The sequence below is a fragment of the Stylophora pistillata genome, chromosome 7 (genome assembly GCF_964205215.1).
Source record: "Stylophora pistillata chromosome 7, jaStyPist1.2, whole genome shotgun sequence".
NCBI classification, from domain to species: Eukaryota; Metazoa; Cnidaria; class Anthozoa; order Scleractinia; family Pocilloporidae; genus Stylophora; species Stylophora pistillata.
Genome location: NC_142525.1, coordinates 3,039,457 through 3,058,114, shown reverse-complemented (window position 1 = coordinate 3,058,114; position 18,658 = coordinate 3,039,457). Strand labels below are relative to the sequence as shown.

The following is an 18,658-nucleotide window of genomic DNA, read 5'->3' as shown; positions in this document are numbered from 1 at the left end:
CCAGACAACGACGAAAAAGTGAACTAATCGAGGATGTTTGCTTTAAAGAGCGTGAGCGTAACCAGCCAATCATTGCCGGACCATCAGAGCACGAGATTGAAAGACAGAAAACTAAGGTAGAGTAATAATTCTGGTAACTTGAAGCTGCAATTGCTGGTTTGGTCGCCGGAAAAATAGCTCAATGTAAATTTGTCTGTTGGCACTTATACCTTAGCCACTAAGACAGCAATAATAGTGATGAAAAAGTAAACCGCTATAGAGACCCCGTGAGGGCCGCGAGCATCACGCCTCTCCCGTTTTATGCACAACAGCTGTCACGAACTTCACGCTGCACGCGCGTCTGTTCGCTGGTGAAATACACGATCGAGTAGTGTTCGTTCTAACTTCCTTCGCTCCGCACAGCCAAGTATAACAAAATAAGTTAAAAGGGGGGCGGGGGGGGGAACGCCATTCATTCAATAGAACACATTACATGGAAATATATAAATATCTGCAATTCAGGACGGAAAAACATGAATCAGTATTTTAGGTCAAGATTTTGTTACTCTCGCAGAAGCTGTTGTGGATATTTTAGAACTTGTAGGCTGATTTTACGGCTGGCATGCAAACAAGCGGAGATTCTGGATTTATCTCCACCAGAATGATAATCACAGGGAACCGCATATGAATTTGATGAGCCAACTATTCTACTTTCATTCGACACCAATTCAACATTGAGAAAAAAGTGCAATAACGCGATTCAACTCCCCAAGACTTACGGCGTAATTTCTTTCAGTTCGTATTATGCTTATTGTACGATTTTACGCCGTTAGCAAACAGTGTTATTTCTTTTAGTAAGCAACCAGACTTAACTATCAAGCCGCTTAGAGTCTCTTCTACTTCCTTGGTGTTTAAAGTAGATCCATGTTTCAATTGTAACGTCGTGGAGGGAATGACTTTCTGAAAAGATACAAAGTAAGTTAATTTCAAATTTACACATGGAAAGCTAATTTGACGATGGCTGACGTTGTGGAAGAATAATTACTTCGTGACCAAAATCTCGATGAAACCGATATTCTTTGTACCTTGAACTGACAACCTTTCTACAAGAGTTATTTTGAGCGAGAGATGTGACTTGATCATGTCCATACAAGTAAGGGTCCGTAGTTTAACAGCGAGATCACGTGCACTGATCAGCCCCCAAAAACACGAAGATAGAACAGAAAAATTGAAAGTAGTAACTTCTCTGCTTCAGTCAGAGAAATGATAAAGTCACGCGAGGTAAAATCCTTACTGAATGTTCTTTTGTTACCTTCATAGTTACCTTTGATCTCGTTGTAACGTGACATTCCGTGAGTTAATTTTGCAGATAAAGTGACTCGTGAGCCCCTGTTTACATTAAAGGCGCTTCCAGAGGAAGACGGGCAAGCGATAATGCCAGTTCCTCCGAAATTGTCTGCGTTACACGGACGTTGAGATCGCAATGATTACAGATAGAACCGCATAACTGAGTTAAATCTCGCATTCTTATTGGTTATCGAAGCGAGATATTCATAGTAGAATTGCAAGTTGAAAACAAGGCAAAGTGATATTGTTTCGCATCTCTTGTTCTCTTGTTTCGCGCTCACGATAAAAACAATGTTCCTGTAGTTTCATAGATTTTCCTTCTTTTATTAAGTTCTGCGATTCAAGGAAAATTCTTTACCTGACTCGTGAAATTGCCGTTGTATTACACTTGAAAACCTACAACATACATAACTTTAACGCTGTTTTTCCTCTCTTCTTTATCCTCTTCCATCGTCGCACGTTTTTTCCCAATCGTTCATGTTATTTAAAGGCTCGTGAACCTGTTTTACAGTCCCGAGTTTGAATTCCCCCTCTCCAGGTTTTATTGCTTTTCCTCTGCAACTCCTTTCTCAGAAATTCTCTGATAAAATTAACAGCTAACAATATCTGAGGAGAAGGGTAGGGTAGGGAAAGTTTGAACACCTGCATAATCTGTGGCTGCCGCCAGTGTCCTTTTTCTCTCTTTTTTTTCCTTTCGCCTTTTCTCAATTACCAAGACAATTCGCTCGTTCATCCAGTAATCGTGACCAAAGTAAAACCCAATTCCTAAAGCATCCATACCCTATTAAACCAATCGCGTCAGTTTCTAAAAGATCTCAAGCAAAAAAGTTGACATGAAGTAAGGAAACAGTAAACTAAGGAGCATTGTGATCAAACGGATTTTCTGGAAGAATGCAGAAAAAAAAAAAACTAAACACACATAGAGAATACTTGGAGAAAACTTGAAATTCTGCTGAAAATACCTTTATTTACATCGGTTAAAAGACTTAAGAAATACAGTTATCATTCAAATGGAGCTCTTACTAAAGTAAATAATTTTAGTGAATATATGCTACCAAAGTCTTGCATTAATATTGTTATCGATGATTAGAAGCTACTGTACATTTACCCTGCTTAGGGTAAGAGTCGTCAATCGCTGATCATTCGCTACATTATTGCTTTTTAAAATTGGTCAGAAGGCAGAGTATAAAATATCAGGGGAGGCCCATCTAACTCGGTTGGAGATGATTGACACTCTTGCCCAGCAGTCAGAGCAGCAGCACCAGAATTACCAAAGTAATTTATAACATAACCAAAGTAAAGCGCGCGCTCTGATTGGTCAATTTAGCGTCTCCCATTTGCCCATGGGTGTACGCTGCTGACGTGAGCAAATGCAAAGACTATTTTCCGCGCGCGCTTGTTTTTTCTGGTCACGTAAGATTTGTTAAATAAAAGGGAACTCTTTAGCTACAATGTATCAATGTTATGTTATAAAACAAATGGTAAACACCACACCGTACACTATTGAGTTATGGATGCACTTGGGAGGTTGCTAAGCACGAAAGAAGCTAGAGTCACTCTCGGCTATCGCCTCGAGCGACTCTTACGCTTCTTTCGTGCTTAGCAACCTCCCGCGTGCATCCATAACTCAATAGTGTACGCTGTGGTGTTTACCATTTGTTAATTAGAGATCAATACAACACAGTTAGAGATATGTTTTCTTTCAAACACTCAGCCAGAGAAGCCGCACCAGCTTCACCAATGTTATTTCTGTTCAGATTTATACTTTTCAGGGATGAATTTTCTTTCAAAAACTCAGCCAGACTAGCAGCACCAGCTTCACCAATGTCATTTTCATCCAAGTCTAACTTTTGCAGAGATTTATTTTCTTTCAAACACTCAGCCAGAGAAGCAGCACCGTCATCACCAATTTTATTAAAACTCAATCTCAAATATGTCAGAGATGTATTCTCTTTCAAACACTCAGCCAGAGAAGCAGCACCAGCTTCACCAATGTCATTTTCATCCAAGTCTAACCTTTGCAGAGATTTATTTTCTTTCAAACACTCAGCCAGAGAAGCAGCACCGTCATCACCAATTTTATTATAACTCAAACTCAAATATGTCAGAGATGTATTCTCTTTGAAAGAACCAGCTAGAGCAGCAGCACCAGCTTCACCAATGGCATTTTCCCCCAAGTCTAACGTTTCCCAAGATTTATTTTCTTTCAAAAACTCAGCCAGAGCAGCAGCACCGTCATCACCAATTTTATTGACAGACAAATTCAACTCTTTCAGAGATGTCTTCCCTTTCAAACAATTAGCGAGAGTAGCGGCACCGTCATCACGAATTTCATTACCAAACAAATGCAACGCTGTCATACTTGTATTTGTTCTAAGAATGTTGGTTAGTAAGATAGTTTTAGCCCCCTCTAATCTTAATGTGGGCCAAACAGTAATGGTTTCAATTTGAAGACAAGGTCCAAGAGCGCGGGCCAATTTTACATGGAAATTATTTTCATTTTTGCATTCATATATGCACTCTAATATAACAGTCATACTATTTTCGGCTTCCCTTTGCTCGACCTCCCGGTTTAACTGTGTCGCCATACTTTTCATAAGGTTCTCTGCTGTTTCCTCGCACCGTGCGGCAAGAATGCCAAATGTGAACAGAAGCACTTCTTTCAGCTCGTGGCGATATCGTCTGTCAACAGCTATGCTGTCTGTGCTAATTTCTTTCTTGATAAGCTGACAAACGAGATTCAAAGCGGCGAAGAACTCTTGGAAAGTCTTGTGAAGAAAGCCATAACGTCTAGTAGCTCGGAGTTTACTGCCTCCGGGCTGAACAGAGAGAAATCCAAGTTCAGGTAGATCACTTCCTTTGTGTTTTCCAAGCTCCTTCTCGTCAAAGTCCAAGTTGTCTTCTAATAAACTTTTCAAAGCTATCGAGCCAAGGTGGTTCAGTTGGCTTTCGTAAAGTACAACAAGGTCCGCCTCGTCGACTTCTGAAAGTTGTTTCCTTGCTCTGTATCTTCTTAGTATACAATCCACTATGTCCATGTACAGCTTACTTCTGCTTTCAGGAAATACACCGTTCAAATCTTCATAGACCAGGCAAATAAGTGCAGTGTTGAGAGGATTCGTCGACATTTCATGTAAGGTTTTATCGTCATCCAGTCGTTCGATAAGCTGTTCGGCCAAGTTTGTCTTCTCTCTGAAGTACTTTTTGATGAAGGTTTTCACATCTTCTTCAGTGAATCCCTCCACCTCTAGCAGCATGTCGCAGTATTTTCGAACTTTGACTCCAGCCTCTTGCCGTGCAGCTACAACCACGCGACATTTTGGCAGCGTTCGGCCTTGAATAATTTCTGATAACATTGGTAGCTTCTTCTCAGAAACTTCATCCAATCCATCGAGTACCAGGAGAACTTTAGATTGATTGTGGCGAATGAAGTCGAGGAATCTCTTTCTTTGGTCATCACCGATATCTCGAAGTAGAAGTTGATCATCAATGGCTTCCCAAAGGTCAGACTGAACTTCACGACATTTAATCAAAAGCACTATGCAGAATTTTGCGAAGGAATTTCCGGCTGCGCGTTTTTGAGTGACCCAGTCGAAAACAACCTTTTTGCAGTAAGTTGTCTTTCCCATACCAGGCTTTCCTTCTATTAATACAAGTCTTGGTTCTTCACATTCTTCGTGCGGGTTGAAGATTTCAGAAATTGTGACAACTCGGTCTGTAGCTGTTCCTCTCGTTTTCTTTTTGTAGGTGATTTTAAGTCTGGTGTAGAGGTCTCCAAAAGAAAAGTTCAAGTCTTCACACCAGGGAAGGAGGTTCATCGTACCCTCGCGGGTTTTGTAGAGTTGAGAAATGTTCTCAATCATTTCGGTGGGATCAAAGGCATCTAAAATAAAAATAATTCTCGTCAGGTGTTAAGTCAAACTGTCGAAACCACCTTGGTTTTTCGAAATATTGCAAAACATTTTTTCCATGCAAGCGAAAGTCCCTTCAGCGCTCAAAGGTCCGTTTTTTAAAAGCGCCGATCATCGAATGGCACAAATTGAATTACTCGTCTTTTCACAAAACTCTTGTTTGACGAAGTTTTTTCTTTCGCGCATTTAGATCGATCCTTTGTGAGAAAAAATCACCTAAGTTTTTCTTTTATAACGGCTCTTTACATTGAAAATTATTTTCAATTTGACACCTACTTTGCCTTTGCCACTATGACCGTAAATATGCAACTTTTACATCGGCTCAGCGCAAAATTCCAACCTCTACCCAATGATATATTTATTCAAACTAACTAAAATGGGTTAGAGGAGTATGGAAATATAAAAATATCTTGCGGTTTCGGCGAACTTCTTGTACAGCCGATCAACGTCATATGCACATTTTCGAAAATTCCACCCAACAATGCCCAAAAGCGGAGTCAATTATTTACGAAATTTACGCCTTCGACCCATGGTTGACGCCTGAATTGAACATTTTGCAGCTTTTTCATGCTTCATGATACCATGAAACAGCATTTAGGGGAGAGAAATCTCTACACCCATCTACAAAAATGTTGCCGCCGAAAGGTGATTCATCGCTCTAAGTGTCCTATTGTTATGTTTATCACGCAGTAAAGAGAGACAAGAAAAGAAATCACGAAAAGGCAAGATAGATATGAAAATTGGTCATGTTAATCCAAAATATTTCTTATTATCCATTTAAAAAGTTTCCTTATTAATATTACTTGAAGTGCACTAATTTTGTATTGGATAATGTATTCTCTAATTTTATACTGTACTAACTTATTCAAAGGACCCATCTGCTGTGTTTATTATCCAAAAGCTCCCGTGAAATCGCCAGAAAATAGTATATTCACGAAAACACACTAAATATGCCAAGTAGATTATTATTTTCATCGATTTTTCAAGACTTTATAAAGTGAAAGGAACTGCTTACAAACTTTATTAATATTGTGTCACGCAACGTAATCATGCGAAATTCAATGACGAGATCGTCCGAAAATCAAGTTTTACCAAGTTGTATTTATTTCAAAATGAAAATTTCCTCTCTCCTACGCGCAAAACTGACGCTATAGTTTGTAGTTTGTAATCGGCCTGGTAGTTTTCCACGGCGCAGCCGGTGAGTGGCTTCTCGATCCTACTTTCAGCTTCTTGCCGCCTGGCGGTTTTTTGAACATAGATGACTATAGAAAAGACCCCAACTAGAAGGCATCGAGGATAATTCGAAGTAATTGTAAGAATATCGTGTGCCTCTCAATCCTTTTAAAATCAAGTGCTATCGAGCAAAAATCTTATCGTTTGGCGGGTGTGACTTGGTTTTGATTGACATTCTATTTGATTGTTATGATGAGTAGCAATTTTTCAAAACGTGTCTGACATACTAAAGAAGTTACCGCTATGACATAGTTTGAACTGTGATATATATCTGATATTTCGAAGTCTTTCCGATGGCCACCCTATCAACAAAATCAGAGAAGAAAACTTTTCAGTTTACACGAAATTTACGCGCAGATCCATGGAAGCTACCACTTGTCAATTATTATTGATTCGCAAAATTAGATTTAGGTCAAAGGTTAAATAGTTAACGCGACAACAGCACGATAGACGGTCAAACCCAAAGCAAAGATGCAACTAACTGAGGCTCAATCCGCGTAGATTGAGCATACATTTGGAGTAAATAAGCTTGTATGCAGAGTCACACGGGAAGAAAGAGCTCGAACGAGTGATAAGTATTTTCAGCCCTTAATAATTGCAGAAAAGGGCACATTCAGCTCTCTCAAGCGGAATACATCGCCTATAACCCTTGAATTTAAAAACCTCCGCACCACAGCGACATAGAAATATAGAATTGATAAACCTCCAAGGGAGGAATAACGAAAACAACGTGACCAAAAACTCGACTGATTTCGTGACTACACCTGGAAAATATAAACTTAAGAAACTTTTCCTACTTATTCTTGGTGGGAAAAGACACGACATCTGGCTCTTTAGCTGTTTGTCCTATTTTGTGTTGCTACCAGTATAGACGAGACCCAACGAGGTCAAAATAATATCTCAAGTTGCATCTCTGGCCTCACATTGTAATATATCTCTTAACCCGTTGTCAAGTTGAATTTTGCACGAAGTTCTTAGTGGTATAATCAGCCCCAGCAATTTCAATTATTACCCAGTCAAAAAATTAAATTTGTCTAAAAGGTTGTGAAGCACAGAAATGGGAGTCCAGGCTTTTTTTATCGCATTTTAAAATACAGAAGAACATGGGTTAGCTTAAGAAATGTTACACATTCCGTGAGCCTTTAAAATTAAGATGAGTCAATTACAGCCAATCTGAGCTATCGTCACCCATTTCGCAAAATGTTTCCCAGGCATGGCAAAGTACCATAATCATTGATTTAGCGTCTTTGTTCTCCTTCTCTAAGAAGGGCCCCTCTCGAATCTGGTTTTTGTTAATGAGCGCCCCTATTCTGATAAGCACTCCTACTGGATAAGCACTCATGTTCTGTTAAGCGCCCCGATTCTGTTTCAGTGATGGCACTGCTAGAGTATATTTGCAACGAGATCAACCGTAGTTCATTTTCCTTTCAGTTCTCATTTAAAGCCTCGTTACAGAAAACGGTAACCACGTGAGTGCACAGTTTCTTCAAACGAATAATCTCGTTTGCGACCATTGCCTTGTCGGTAGTTTTAGTCTTGCAGGATCCCTGGACAAGTCTGTTCTGTAGTCTTCTATATTAATGGAACAATTCAAGCTTTTTTTTTTTGCATATTCTTCTGTTTCTGAGAAGAAAAATAAGCGCCCTATCCCTAATGAGCTTGTTTTGCACAGGCACCCTTTCTTGAGGCACCAAAAGTAAAGGCCACCGAACGCTGCATCGAAAATTACAGTAGCTCTGATACAGTTTAGAATTTTGACAAGGAAACTAATCACGCCCGCCTATTTTTTTTCTTTTAATAAATTGTAAAGTCGTCGAAAAAAGAAAAGGTTTTCTATAGTTCCCCTTTTGCATTTTTTGGCGACGACTGACCTCCCTTTGATTTCTCCCGAAAACCATGTTATGATCCCCCCTAAATCCTTCATTTCCTTCTCCCCGCCCACTCCTAGCTAGCCAACCAATAACGACTTTTCATCACGGCTGGTTATTTAAACGAAGTTTAGCATTTTTTTTACAAAACTGCCATCTAAACCATCTTCATTTTAGTTGAATCTTTTATCTGAACATTTATTTTTGACAGTGTCAAGAAGGTGGAAAGTTAGCAATGTATGGAAATTTATTGAGTTAAATCCACCGTCACTTAGAGAATCCCTGCGGCTCACTGTTTGCGTAAAACCGGGGTTTGGGTTAGACCTCGGGTAAATAACCGACCCTAAGATTCTGGTTCACGACTCGTGACTCGAGTTTGGGCTTTGAACACGTACATACATCATCAAAACATCATTAAAACATTTAACGGGAAAACTGGACGATAGATGTCAAACCCAAAGCAAAGATGCAACTAAGTAGGGTATGATGGGTGTACATTGAGCATACATTTGGAGTAAATATACGTGTAAGCAGAGTTACGCGGGAAGAAAGAGCTCGAACGAGTGAGACGTATTTTCAGTCCTTAGGACCTAAATAGGAAAAAAGGAATAAATAGGAAAAAAGGAATTAATGCAGGAAAAAAGGCCGTTCAGCGCTCTCGAGCTGAGAACATCGCCTATGGCCCTTGAATTGAAAAGTACCCGCACCACAGCGACAGAAAAATAAAGAACATGTAAACCTCCAAGGGAGGAACGATGAAAACACGGACCAAAAGCTCGAGATCTCGTCATTGCACCTAGAGAACATAACTCACGAGACTTACAAAATAAACTTAAGGAACGTTTCGTACTTATTCTTGGCGGGAAAAGACAGACATTTGGCTTTTTAGCTCTTTTTTCTATTTGTGTTGCGACCAGTGAAGGCAAAGACCTTCGCTTCAACGGTTTGCCGGATTGGTGTTCGTATTAAAGAACGATGTTCTTGGAAGAGGACAGATTTCTACCTTGAGCGCATTATCAATGAGGTCTGTAAGGAGCTCATGCAGGCAGTCCCCTCAGAGCTACCCTCATTGACACTGGATCGAATAACAAATTATTTTTATAATGCAACTTTATTTCATTGTCATGAGGGTGGAGTAACAACCCACCTCTTTTAAGTACATGCCAACTGGTTTAGGTTACCTAGCCGTGAAAACAGTTGATCACATACTGGTAGCCACAGACTTTGGACGTGGGTGTAAAGTTAAGATGCACTTTTCACACCCTCTTTAAGGGTAGAGTGCCTGTGAGCTGGTTAGAATTTTATTGTAAACCTTGTAGAGGAGTTATTGAAAAAAAAAAGTAACATCGTCCTGATAGTGTTGTGGAACTGACCCTGATTCTGCGTCTCATCCGGATGTTCCACCCCTGAGTTCACGTTGTCACTCACTTGTCGGCCGTCTTCACTGTTCATCTGGCCACGATCAGTTCTGATTGTTTCGTTTAGTTGCCGATGATGATGACAGATATATTTTAATTACACGACTCGTGATGACATTAATTCCGTAAAATGATTTTAAAGTGTTAGCTTATCATGCTTTAAACCAGTTCTTGAGAAGAATCAGTAAAGAGAGAAGTAGGTTTTTTATAATCTGTTCGCTTACCCGAATCTGCTAGCCTGAAGAGAGAAATCTGTTTTCACGACCCGCCACAGAGGTAAGTTTCCAATCATGTTTTCTTGAATTTTGGTACGAGATTAAGACTTAATTTGCATTTTTCTGATTTCGAATTACAAATGTATTCCTCTTGGATCCAATGATTCTTAAAGCTTGGATAATATTGCACGATTTGGGATCAGTTCGTGGGCCTCACTTTCTACGCGGAACACTGATCAACTCTGAAGGTCAATTTATACAAGTAATTTAGTCTGCATAGGTTATGAGCCTTTTTTTCATTTTGAAATACAGTCCAAAAAAATCGTTTGAATCACCTGCAAGATCAGTTTTGGTTAAAGACTTTTTCGTAGGACTGACTTCCATACCTCGTGGTCCACTATTGCTTCAAAAACATTCTGCATGAGAGAGTTGTTTAGGAGGATCTCGCGATAGAATAAATTCTGTAAATTTCTTACCTGACCCTTCAACTGCTATGTCTTCGACATTCCAAGGACATTTTTCAAAAATTTCTCGCTGGTACAAAACAACTGCGCGACTTCGAAAATACCACGCAAAATAAAAGAAGCTGGACGATGATGATGGCGAGATTGGAATTTGATTTTCCCTTTGTAATGGAGATCATTACATTGCAGCTTCTGGTGGAGTGGATTCAACGTGGTGCACATTTTGATCCTAAGGATGGGGGCAGGGTGGGGTGGGAGACAACTGATAATGGATGGAATCGCTAAGTACTACCCGTAGAAAATTATGAAAAAAATGTAGAAGAGGTTTATCTTACATATTTCGCAGACTATCATATCAGTTTTAATTGAATTTCCTATCATGTAGTACTAATTGAGTTCTTACCTGCATTCCTCGTGTCCTCTCTCAGCTGAGTGTCCAACTTTTCTCTAATGTTTCGCACTTCACTACTGATCTGCTGCAACTCTTGTCTGTTTGGGTCTGATGATAGAAGGTAATGTTTATGTCAGTTTTGAAAATTGGGACATTTAGGTAAAGATGCCGCAAATCAAGGAGGAGGTGGGGGGGGGGGGGAGTTGGATCGGTAAAGTGATGAGTTGGTGAAAAGAGTATCCGGTCTTTTCGTCCAAGAGTCTTTCCGTCTAAGTACTTTTCATCTGAAGTCTTTGGTCCACTTGTCCAATATCAAGTCTTTTCGTCAAAGTTGTAACATTGTTTTAAATGAAGTAGTAACAAGATATATTTTATCAAATAGTGACAAAAGTAAAGACTTGCCGTTTAATTATTTCGCGCAGAAGAAATGGGAATATTAGGCTTGTTGTTAAGCGTCTATTGTGCGTAATAGACAACTATGGGTAACATCAATTAGTGTCCGATACAACCAACAACATATTCCAACATGATAAAGAAGTAAAACTAACCAAAAATGATTAACAAATAAACCTAACCCAAAAATGACCCCAAATAAACATCTCTGTGTATTTATCGTAATTGACGATGTTGAAATTGTAAACGAGGATCAGTTAGTAAGAGCTATCGAAACCAAAATGGCAACGGCTCGCACTAATAAGTTCTTTATATAGCCTTATCTAGCCTTCTAAAAGTTACTTAAATGCTCCCAGATAAGACTTAACATTTAGACGAACAGACCTAGATGAAAAAACTTTGGAACGAAAAGACTTGGACGAAAAGACTATTGGACAAAAAGACCGTAATTCGGTTAAAAGTATTAGTGTATTAGCACTGCAAATGAAAGAAAGAAATGGTTTGGCCCATGAACAGCCTAGGATCCAACGATCATAACCCAAATATCTAAGGTAACCATAACCATAACGTGTCTCTAACATCATCAACTCAAAACCGGAAAGAAGTGCAAAGCCTTCTAGAAGTGCCTGAATATTATCACAGGATCAGTCTTAACTTCCCACGGCAGTGAGGAGCGTAATATAAATGAGCTACAGTGTAAGCAACATGAAAATTAGAAATAGCCGCAACAAACTCTAGGAAGCACCTCCACCAGGGTCATCTTAGGACGGTAGAGAGAATTTTAGGGGGGCAATACAATGTTATTAAGGTTAAAATGGTTCCATTCCTTCCATTTCTCCTATCTAGTGTTTAGGTGCATGGAGGTGGGCTGTAGCTAGGGAGACCCCTTATCTCTCAAGATATTAGAAGCCCCTTTCCTCCTTCTCACCCTAGGTTGCACATCCTTTACTGTCCCATTGTTTCATCTAAATAAGATCACGTGCGATTTTATCTTATTAATATCTTAAAAAACAGAATAATTTAGCATTTTCATTCATTGCGTTAAAAATTAGATCATTCGTTGGGTTCAAATTTAGAATAAGATAAAATTCAGATCATCATTGGGTTACAAAAAAGTAAGGAAAAATAGAAATTACTCAATTGTTCTGTTGTACGCCAAAATGTGCCAATTTTCGCAGCTCGGTGGCGGTGAAGATTGTGGCCGAGTTTATCGTGTGCATGCAACGTCTTCAAGAAAGGTTGTAGGACCTGGGCAGCCATTCCCTGAATGTCAAACAGTACTAAGTTCGTCGAAGAAGAGTTTGTTCCAAGAGTTTGTCGCGGTTTTTTCTAATTTTTTCTCATTTTCATGTTGCTTACACTGTAGTTCATTTATATTACGCTCCTCACTGCCGTGGGAAGTTAAGACTGATCCTGTGATAATATTCAGGCACTTCTAGAACATCTTATTTCCGTTTATAAGAAATATCTAATAAGAAACATCTTCCTCCTACTAAGAAACTTCTTCTGTCAAAGGCCATAAGATTTAACCGTCAACCGTACTACTCCCCACTGAGATTAAATTGACAATAACTGATAACGTAAGAAGAGATCCCGTTTTTCATGCTTAATACGATCAGCCTATCTTAGATTTCCCGGATGATATTTTCACTTCTAGAAAAACGATAAAGCAAAGTCTGCTTCTTTTGCCTCAAAGAGCAATTTTTATTTTTGCCACAGAGCCGCGCAATCAAATTCAGTATACGTAAGCGTGCTCAAAGTCCCGATAGTGTATGCTGATAGTGTGAGCAAACCGCTTCGCTAGAAATTTCTCTTTTTCGCCCGAGTGGCCATGGTTAGCGCGGGGAAAAACTAATACATTTCGCTACAATAATGGATACAAACAGAGACTCGGCCCACCAGTCCCAAAACGAAGACAATTTTCCCACCTTTTCACTTGGGCTAGAGTTCTTAAATGAGGCAAAAAAAAAGAGAAAAACAACGGAAAAGGAGACTCGGCATTAGCGCCATCACGATTCGCTTCACTGTCCGACAGTGAAATGAAAGTGCCATTTCATTCACATTCACTCATTTTAGTTTCATTTCATTCACCCGGAAGGTCCTGACTAATCCATTACCCAGATCCTCTCGTTTACCTCTAGGGTCTGGGTACGAGACTAGGTCCTAGCCCTGTCAAGAGCCGCACCTTATCTTAGCGGGGTGGGGTGGGGTGGGGGTACCTGGGCTACTACAGAATCCACTGATCTCCAAGGCAATTTAATAATGACCTCATCTTACAATCTTTCTTTTTCAGCGTGTTCTATTGATCAGCCCGTGCGCCATGTCCGCCATATCTCAAGCGGGTTTCGATGTCATGGGGTAACTCCCGTAAGGAGCTTGCGGAAAAAAATATTATTCTAGCGCGGGATTACCCGAACAACCCTGTTTGATCGAGTCCGTGATCTTTGATTCATTATGCATAGACGTCTTTTGACTACTTGTGACATACATAACTTTACCGCAGTTTTTCCTCTCTTGTTCATCCTCTTCCATCGTCGCACATTTTTTTCCATTCCCTTTATGTTATTTTAAGTCTGGTGAACCTGTTTTATAATCCCGGGTTTGAATTCCCCCTCCCCATGTTTTCTTCCTTTTCCTCTCCAATTCTTTTCCCAGAAATTCTCTGATAAAATTAACAGTTGACAATATCTGATGAGTAGGGTAGGGTAGGGAAAGTTCGAACACCTGCATAATCTGTGGCTGCCGCCAGTGTCCTTTTTTTTCTCTTTTTTTTCCTTTCGCCTTTTTTCAATTAGCAAGACAATTCACTCGTTCATCCAGTAATCATTACCAAAGTAAAACCGAATTCCTACAGCATACATACCACATTGAACCAATTGCGTCAATTTCCAAAAGATCTCAAGCAAAAAAGTTGACATGAAGTAAGGAAACAGAAAACGAAGGGGCATCGAGATCAAACAGATTTTCCGGAAGAATGCAGGAAAAAAATAACTAAACACACATAGAGAATACATGGAGAAACCTTGAAATTCTGCTGAAAATACTTTTATTTACATCAGTTAAAAGTCTTAAGAAGTACATTTATCGTTCAAATGAAGCTCTTACTAAATTAAATAATCTTAGTGAATAGATGCTACATAAGTCTTGCATTAATATTTATATCGATAATTAGAAGCTACTGTACCATGATCTACCCTGCTTAGGGTAAGAGCCGCGAATCCCTGATTATTCGCTACATTATCACTTCTTAAAATTGGTCAGAGCACAGAGTATAAAATTTCAGGGGAAGCCCATCTAACTCGGTTAGAGATGGATGACACTCTCGCACAGCAGTCAGAGCAGCAGCAGCACCAGAATTACCAAAATAATTCAAAGGTCAATTCGACACTTCTAGAGATGTGTTTTCTTTCAAATAATTACTTAGCCAGAGCAGCAGCACCAGCTTCACAAATGTTATTTCCGTTCAGAAATAACATTTCTAGAGATGAATTTTTCCTGGGACTGCGCTGCCAGAATGCCAAATGTAAACAGAAGCACTTCTCTCAGCTGATAGCGATATCGTCTGTCAGCATTTATGCTGTCTGTGCTTATTTATTTCTTGATAAGCTGACAACCGAGACAGAGTGCTGCGAAGAATTGTTGGAAAGTCTTGTGAAGAAAGCCATAACGTTTAGTCGGTCTTAGTTTACTACCTCAGGGCTGAACTAACAGAAATGCAAATCCAGGTAAATCGCTTTCCTTTTTTTTTTTCCAAGCTCCTTCTCGTCAAAGTCCAAGTTGTCTTCTAATAATTTTCATTTTTGCATTCATAAATGCACTCTTATATAACAGTCATACTATTTCCGGCTTCCCTATTCCGGACTTCCCGGTTTAACTGTGTCGCCATACTTTTCGTAAGGTTCTCTGCTGTTTCCTCGCACCGTGCGGCTAGAATGCCAAATGTGAATAGAAGCACTTCTTACAGCTCGTGGCGATATCGTCTGTCAACAGCTATGCTGTCCGTGCTAATTTCCTTATTGATAAGCTGACAAACGAGATTCAAGGCGGCGAAGAACTCTTGAAAAGTCTTGTGAAGAAAGCCATAACGTCTAGTAGCTCGGAGTTTACTGCGTCCGGGCTGAACAGAGAGAAATCCAAGTTCTGGTAGATCACTTCCTTTGTGTTTTCCAAGCTCATTGTCGTCAAAGTCCAAGTTGTCTTCTAATAAACCTTTCAAAGCTATCGAGCCAAGGTGGTTCAGTTGGCTTTCGTAAAGTCCAACAGGGTCCTCTTCGACTTCTGAAAGTTGTTTCTTTGCTCTGTATCTTCTTAGTATACAATCCACTATGTCCATGTACAGCTTACTTCTGCTTTCAGGAAATACACCTCTCAAATCTTCATAGACCAGACAAAGAAGCGCAATGTTGAGAGGATTCGTCGAAATTTCGTGTAAGGTTTTATCGTCATGCAATCGTCCGATAAGCTGTTCGGCCAGGTTTGTCTTCCTTCTGAAGTACTTTTTGATGAAGGTTTTCATATCTTCTTCAGTGAATCCCTCCACCTCTATCAGCGTGTCGCAGTATTTTCGAACTTTGACTCCAGCCTCGTGCCGTGCAGTTACAACCACGCGACATTTTGGCAGCGCTCGGCCTTGAATAATTGCTGAAAACATTGGTAGCTTCATCTCAGAAACTTCATCCAATCCATCGAGTACCAGGAGAACTTTAGATTGATTGTGGCGAATGAAGTCGAGGAATCTCTTTCTTTGGTCGTCACCGATATCTCGAGGTAGAAGTTGATCATCAATGGCTTCCCAAAGGTCAGACTGAACTTCACGACATTTAATCAAAAGCACTATGCGGAATTTTGCGAAGTAATTTCCGGTTGCGCGTTTTTGAGTGGCCCAGTCGAAAACAATTCTTTTGCAGTAAGTTGTCTTTGCCATACCAGGCTTCCCTTCTATTAATACAACTCTTGGCTCTTCACATTCTTCGTGCGGGTTGAAGATTTCAGACATCGTGACGACTCGTTCCGTAGCTGTTCCTCTCGTTTTCTCTTTGTAGATGACTTTAAGTCTGGTGTAGAGGTCTCCAAAAGAAAAGTTCAAGTCTTCACACCAGGGAAGGAGGTTTGTCGTACCCTCGCGGGTTTTATAGAGTTGGCGAATGTTCTCAATCCTTCCAGTGGGATCATAACCATCTCTAATAAAAATAGTTCTCGTAAGGTGTCGAGTCAAACTATAGATACCACACTGGTTTTTCGAAATATTGTAAAACATGGTTTTTTCCAAGCGCAAATCGCTTCAGTACTTCAAAGGCCTGTTTTATAACAGCGCCGCTCATCAAAAATGGCACCAATTGAATTACTCGTCTTTTCACAAAACTCTCGTTTGAGGAATTTTTTTGCTTCGCGTATTTAGATCGATCCTTTGTGAGAGCAAAGCATATACGTTTTTCTTTTTCAACCGTTTTTTTTTTTACACTGAAAATTACTCTTCAGTTTGACACCTACTTTGCTTTTGCCGTCATGACCGTAAATATGCAACTTTAATCTGGGCTCAGCGCAAAATTCCAATTTCTTCCCAACGATATATTTATTCAAGCTAACCAACTAGAGTAGGTTGGAGGAGTATGGAGATATAGAAGTATGTTGCGGTTTCGGCCAACTTCTAGTACAGCCGGTCAACGTAATATGCTCAGTTCCGAAAACTCCAGCCAACAATGCACAAAAAGCGGACTCGATTATTTACGGAATTTACGCCTTCAACCCATGGTTGACGCCTGAATTGAACACTTTGAAGCTTTTCCATACTTAATGACACCATAAAACAGCATTTAAGAGAGAAAAATCCCCACGCCCATCTACAAAAATGTTGTCGCCGAAAGCCGATTCATCGCTCCAAGCGACCTATTGTTTTGTTTATCACGCAGAGATGAGAAAGAAGAAAAGAAATCAATAAAAGGCAAGATAGATATGAAAAATGTTCATATTAATCCAAAATATTTCTTATTATCCATTTAGAAAGTGTCCTTATTAATATTACTCGAAGTGCAGTCATTTTAAATTGGATAATGTATCTTGTAATTTTGTAGAGAACTAATTTGATCATGGGACCCATCTGCTGTGTTTATAACCCGGAAGTTCCCATGGAATCGGACCAAAACTCCGACCAAAACACGGACCAAAACTCGGACCAAAACGCGGACTAAAAACTCGAGATTTCGTGACTACACTTGAAAACCTTAAATCAAGAGACCTACAGAATAAACTAAAGAAACAACTCGTTGTTATTCTTGGCGGAAGAAGACACGACATTTGGCTTTGTAGCTGTTTGCTCTATTTTGTGTTGCTACCAGTGCAGGCGAGACCCAACCATTGTCAAAAGAATGTGTCTCAAGTTGCCTCTCTGGCATCACATTGTAATCTATCTTTAACCCGTTGTCAAGTTGAATTTTCCATGAGGTTCTAGGTGATATGATCACCCCCAGAAATTTAATAAAGAATTGTGTCTCCTTTTGACTTCACAGAACATACATATACTTGTATTAACATTTACAACATAAAAAACGTTTACCTTCCATCCTAGGTCTCTTGTTATGTGGAAGCCCGCTCGTCAAGTCATCCGATTTTCGTTTCATCATTTGAAATTTACTTGAACCTAGTATTAATAGCAAACATGTACATTTGTAGCTTGAGTTTATTTCAACATGGTATTTCTAACTTGGTAACATTAAGAAAGAAAACATCAATTTTTTTTGGGAGAGGTTTATCTTTCATCTTATCCGCTTCCCTTGTCAGTAAAGAACATGAAAATTAGAAAAATTGGCAACAAACTCAAAGACGCTCCTCCACCAAGGTTATCTTAGGGCACTAAAGAGATTTTCAGGGGGCAATACAATGTAGTCCAGGTTATCGTGCTTCCTTCCTCTCCTTTGTCCTCGAGTTAAGGTGCACGGAGGTGAGCTGCGGCCAAGGAGACCCCTTGCCACTTAAGACATTAGAAGCCCCTTTTCCCCCCCCCTCCCCACCTTAGAATACCACCTGTTCCTTTACGGCCACTACCCCATCGCACCACCAGCTCAGTACCTTGAAGGAGTTGTAACAAAACGTGAGATCAAGTGGTGCACAGGTAACTCACTTTGACTTTTATAGCCGATCATAAAGAATACCTTCCTAACTTTCAAAAGTAGCAGAATTCTCAGTTATGTACATGAAACGGTTTTCAGCGTTTCAAAACCACTTCTAATGTTTTTTACAAAGGAGAGTTCCAACACATAACTTTGTTGTAAGTTCGTAGTTGTAAACAGAATGTTCATTTATGGAGATCAATTAAAGTAAGGAATGTATTATAAATGAGCCTAAATTCAATTTGGGCAAAGTTACCAGAAACTCGAAAAAAGCCATTTAACCAAGGTCATCTCCGTGGGGTTCTAACAAAGAATTCAACTTAATCTGTGTTC

The 18,658-nt window shown here is 39.7% G+C and overlaps 1 protein-coding gene across 2 annotated transcripts; it reads right to left on the bottom strand.

Annotated features, from left to right (window-relative positions):
• Nucleotides 1-2,273: 2,273 nt before the first annotated feature.
• Nucleotides 2,274-18,204, bottom strand: LOC148726170 (NACHT, LRR and PYD domains-containing protein 12-like). 2 transcript variants are annotated; one of them, XM_088726936.1, is made up of 3 exons: nt 17,773-18,204; nt 10,839-10,934; nt 2,274-5,209 (listed from the first exon to the last, which is right to left on the bottom strand). In XM_088726936.1, exons 1-3 carry the CDS (start codon nt 17,837-17,839, stop codon nt 2,997-2,999), a joined length of 2,376 nt encoding a protein of 791 aa, XP_088583062.1. In that variant the 5' UTR covers nt 17,840-18,204; the 3' UTR covers nt 2,274-2,996. The 2 variants fall into 2 exon arrangements, with proteins under 2 accessions (XP_088583062.1, XP_088583063.1); XM_088726937.1 differs by lacking the exon at nt 10,839-10,934.
• Nucleotides 18,205-18,658: the final 454 nt, after the last annotated feature.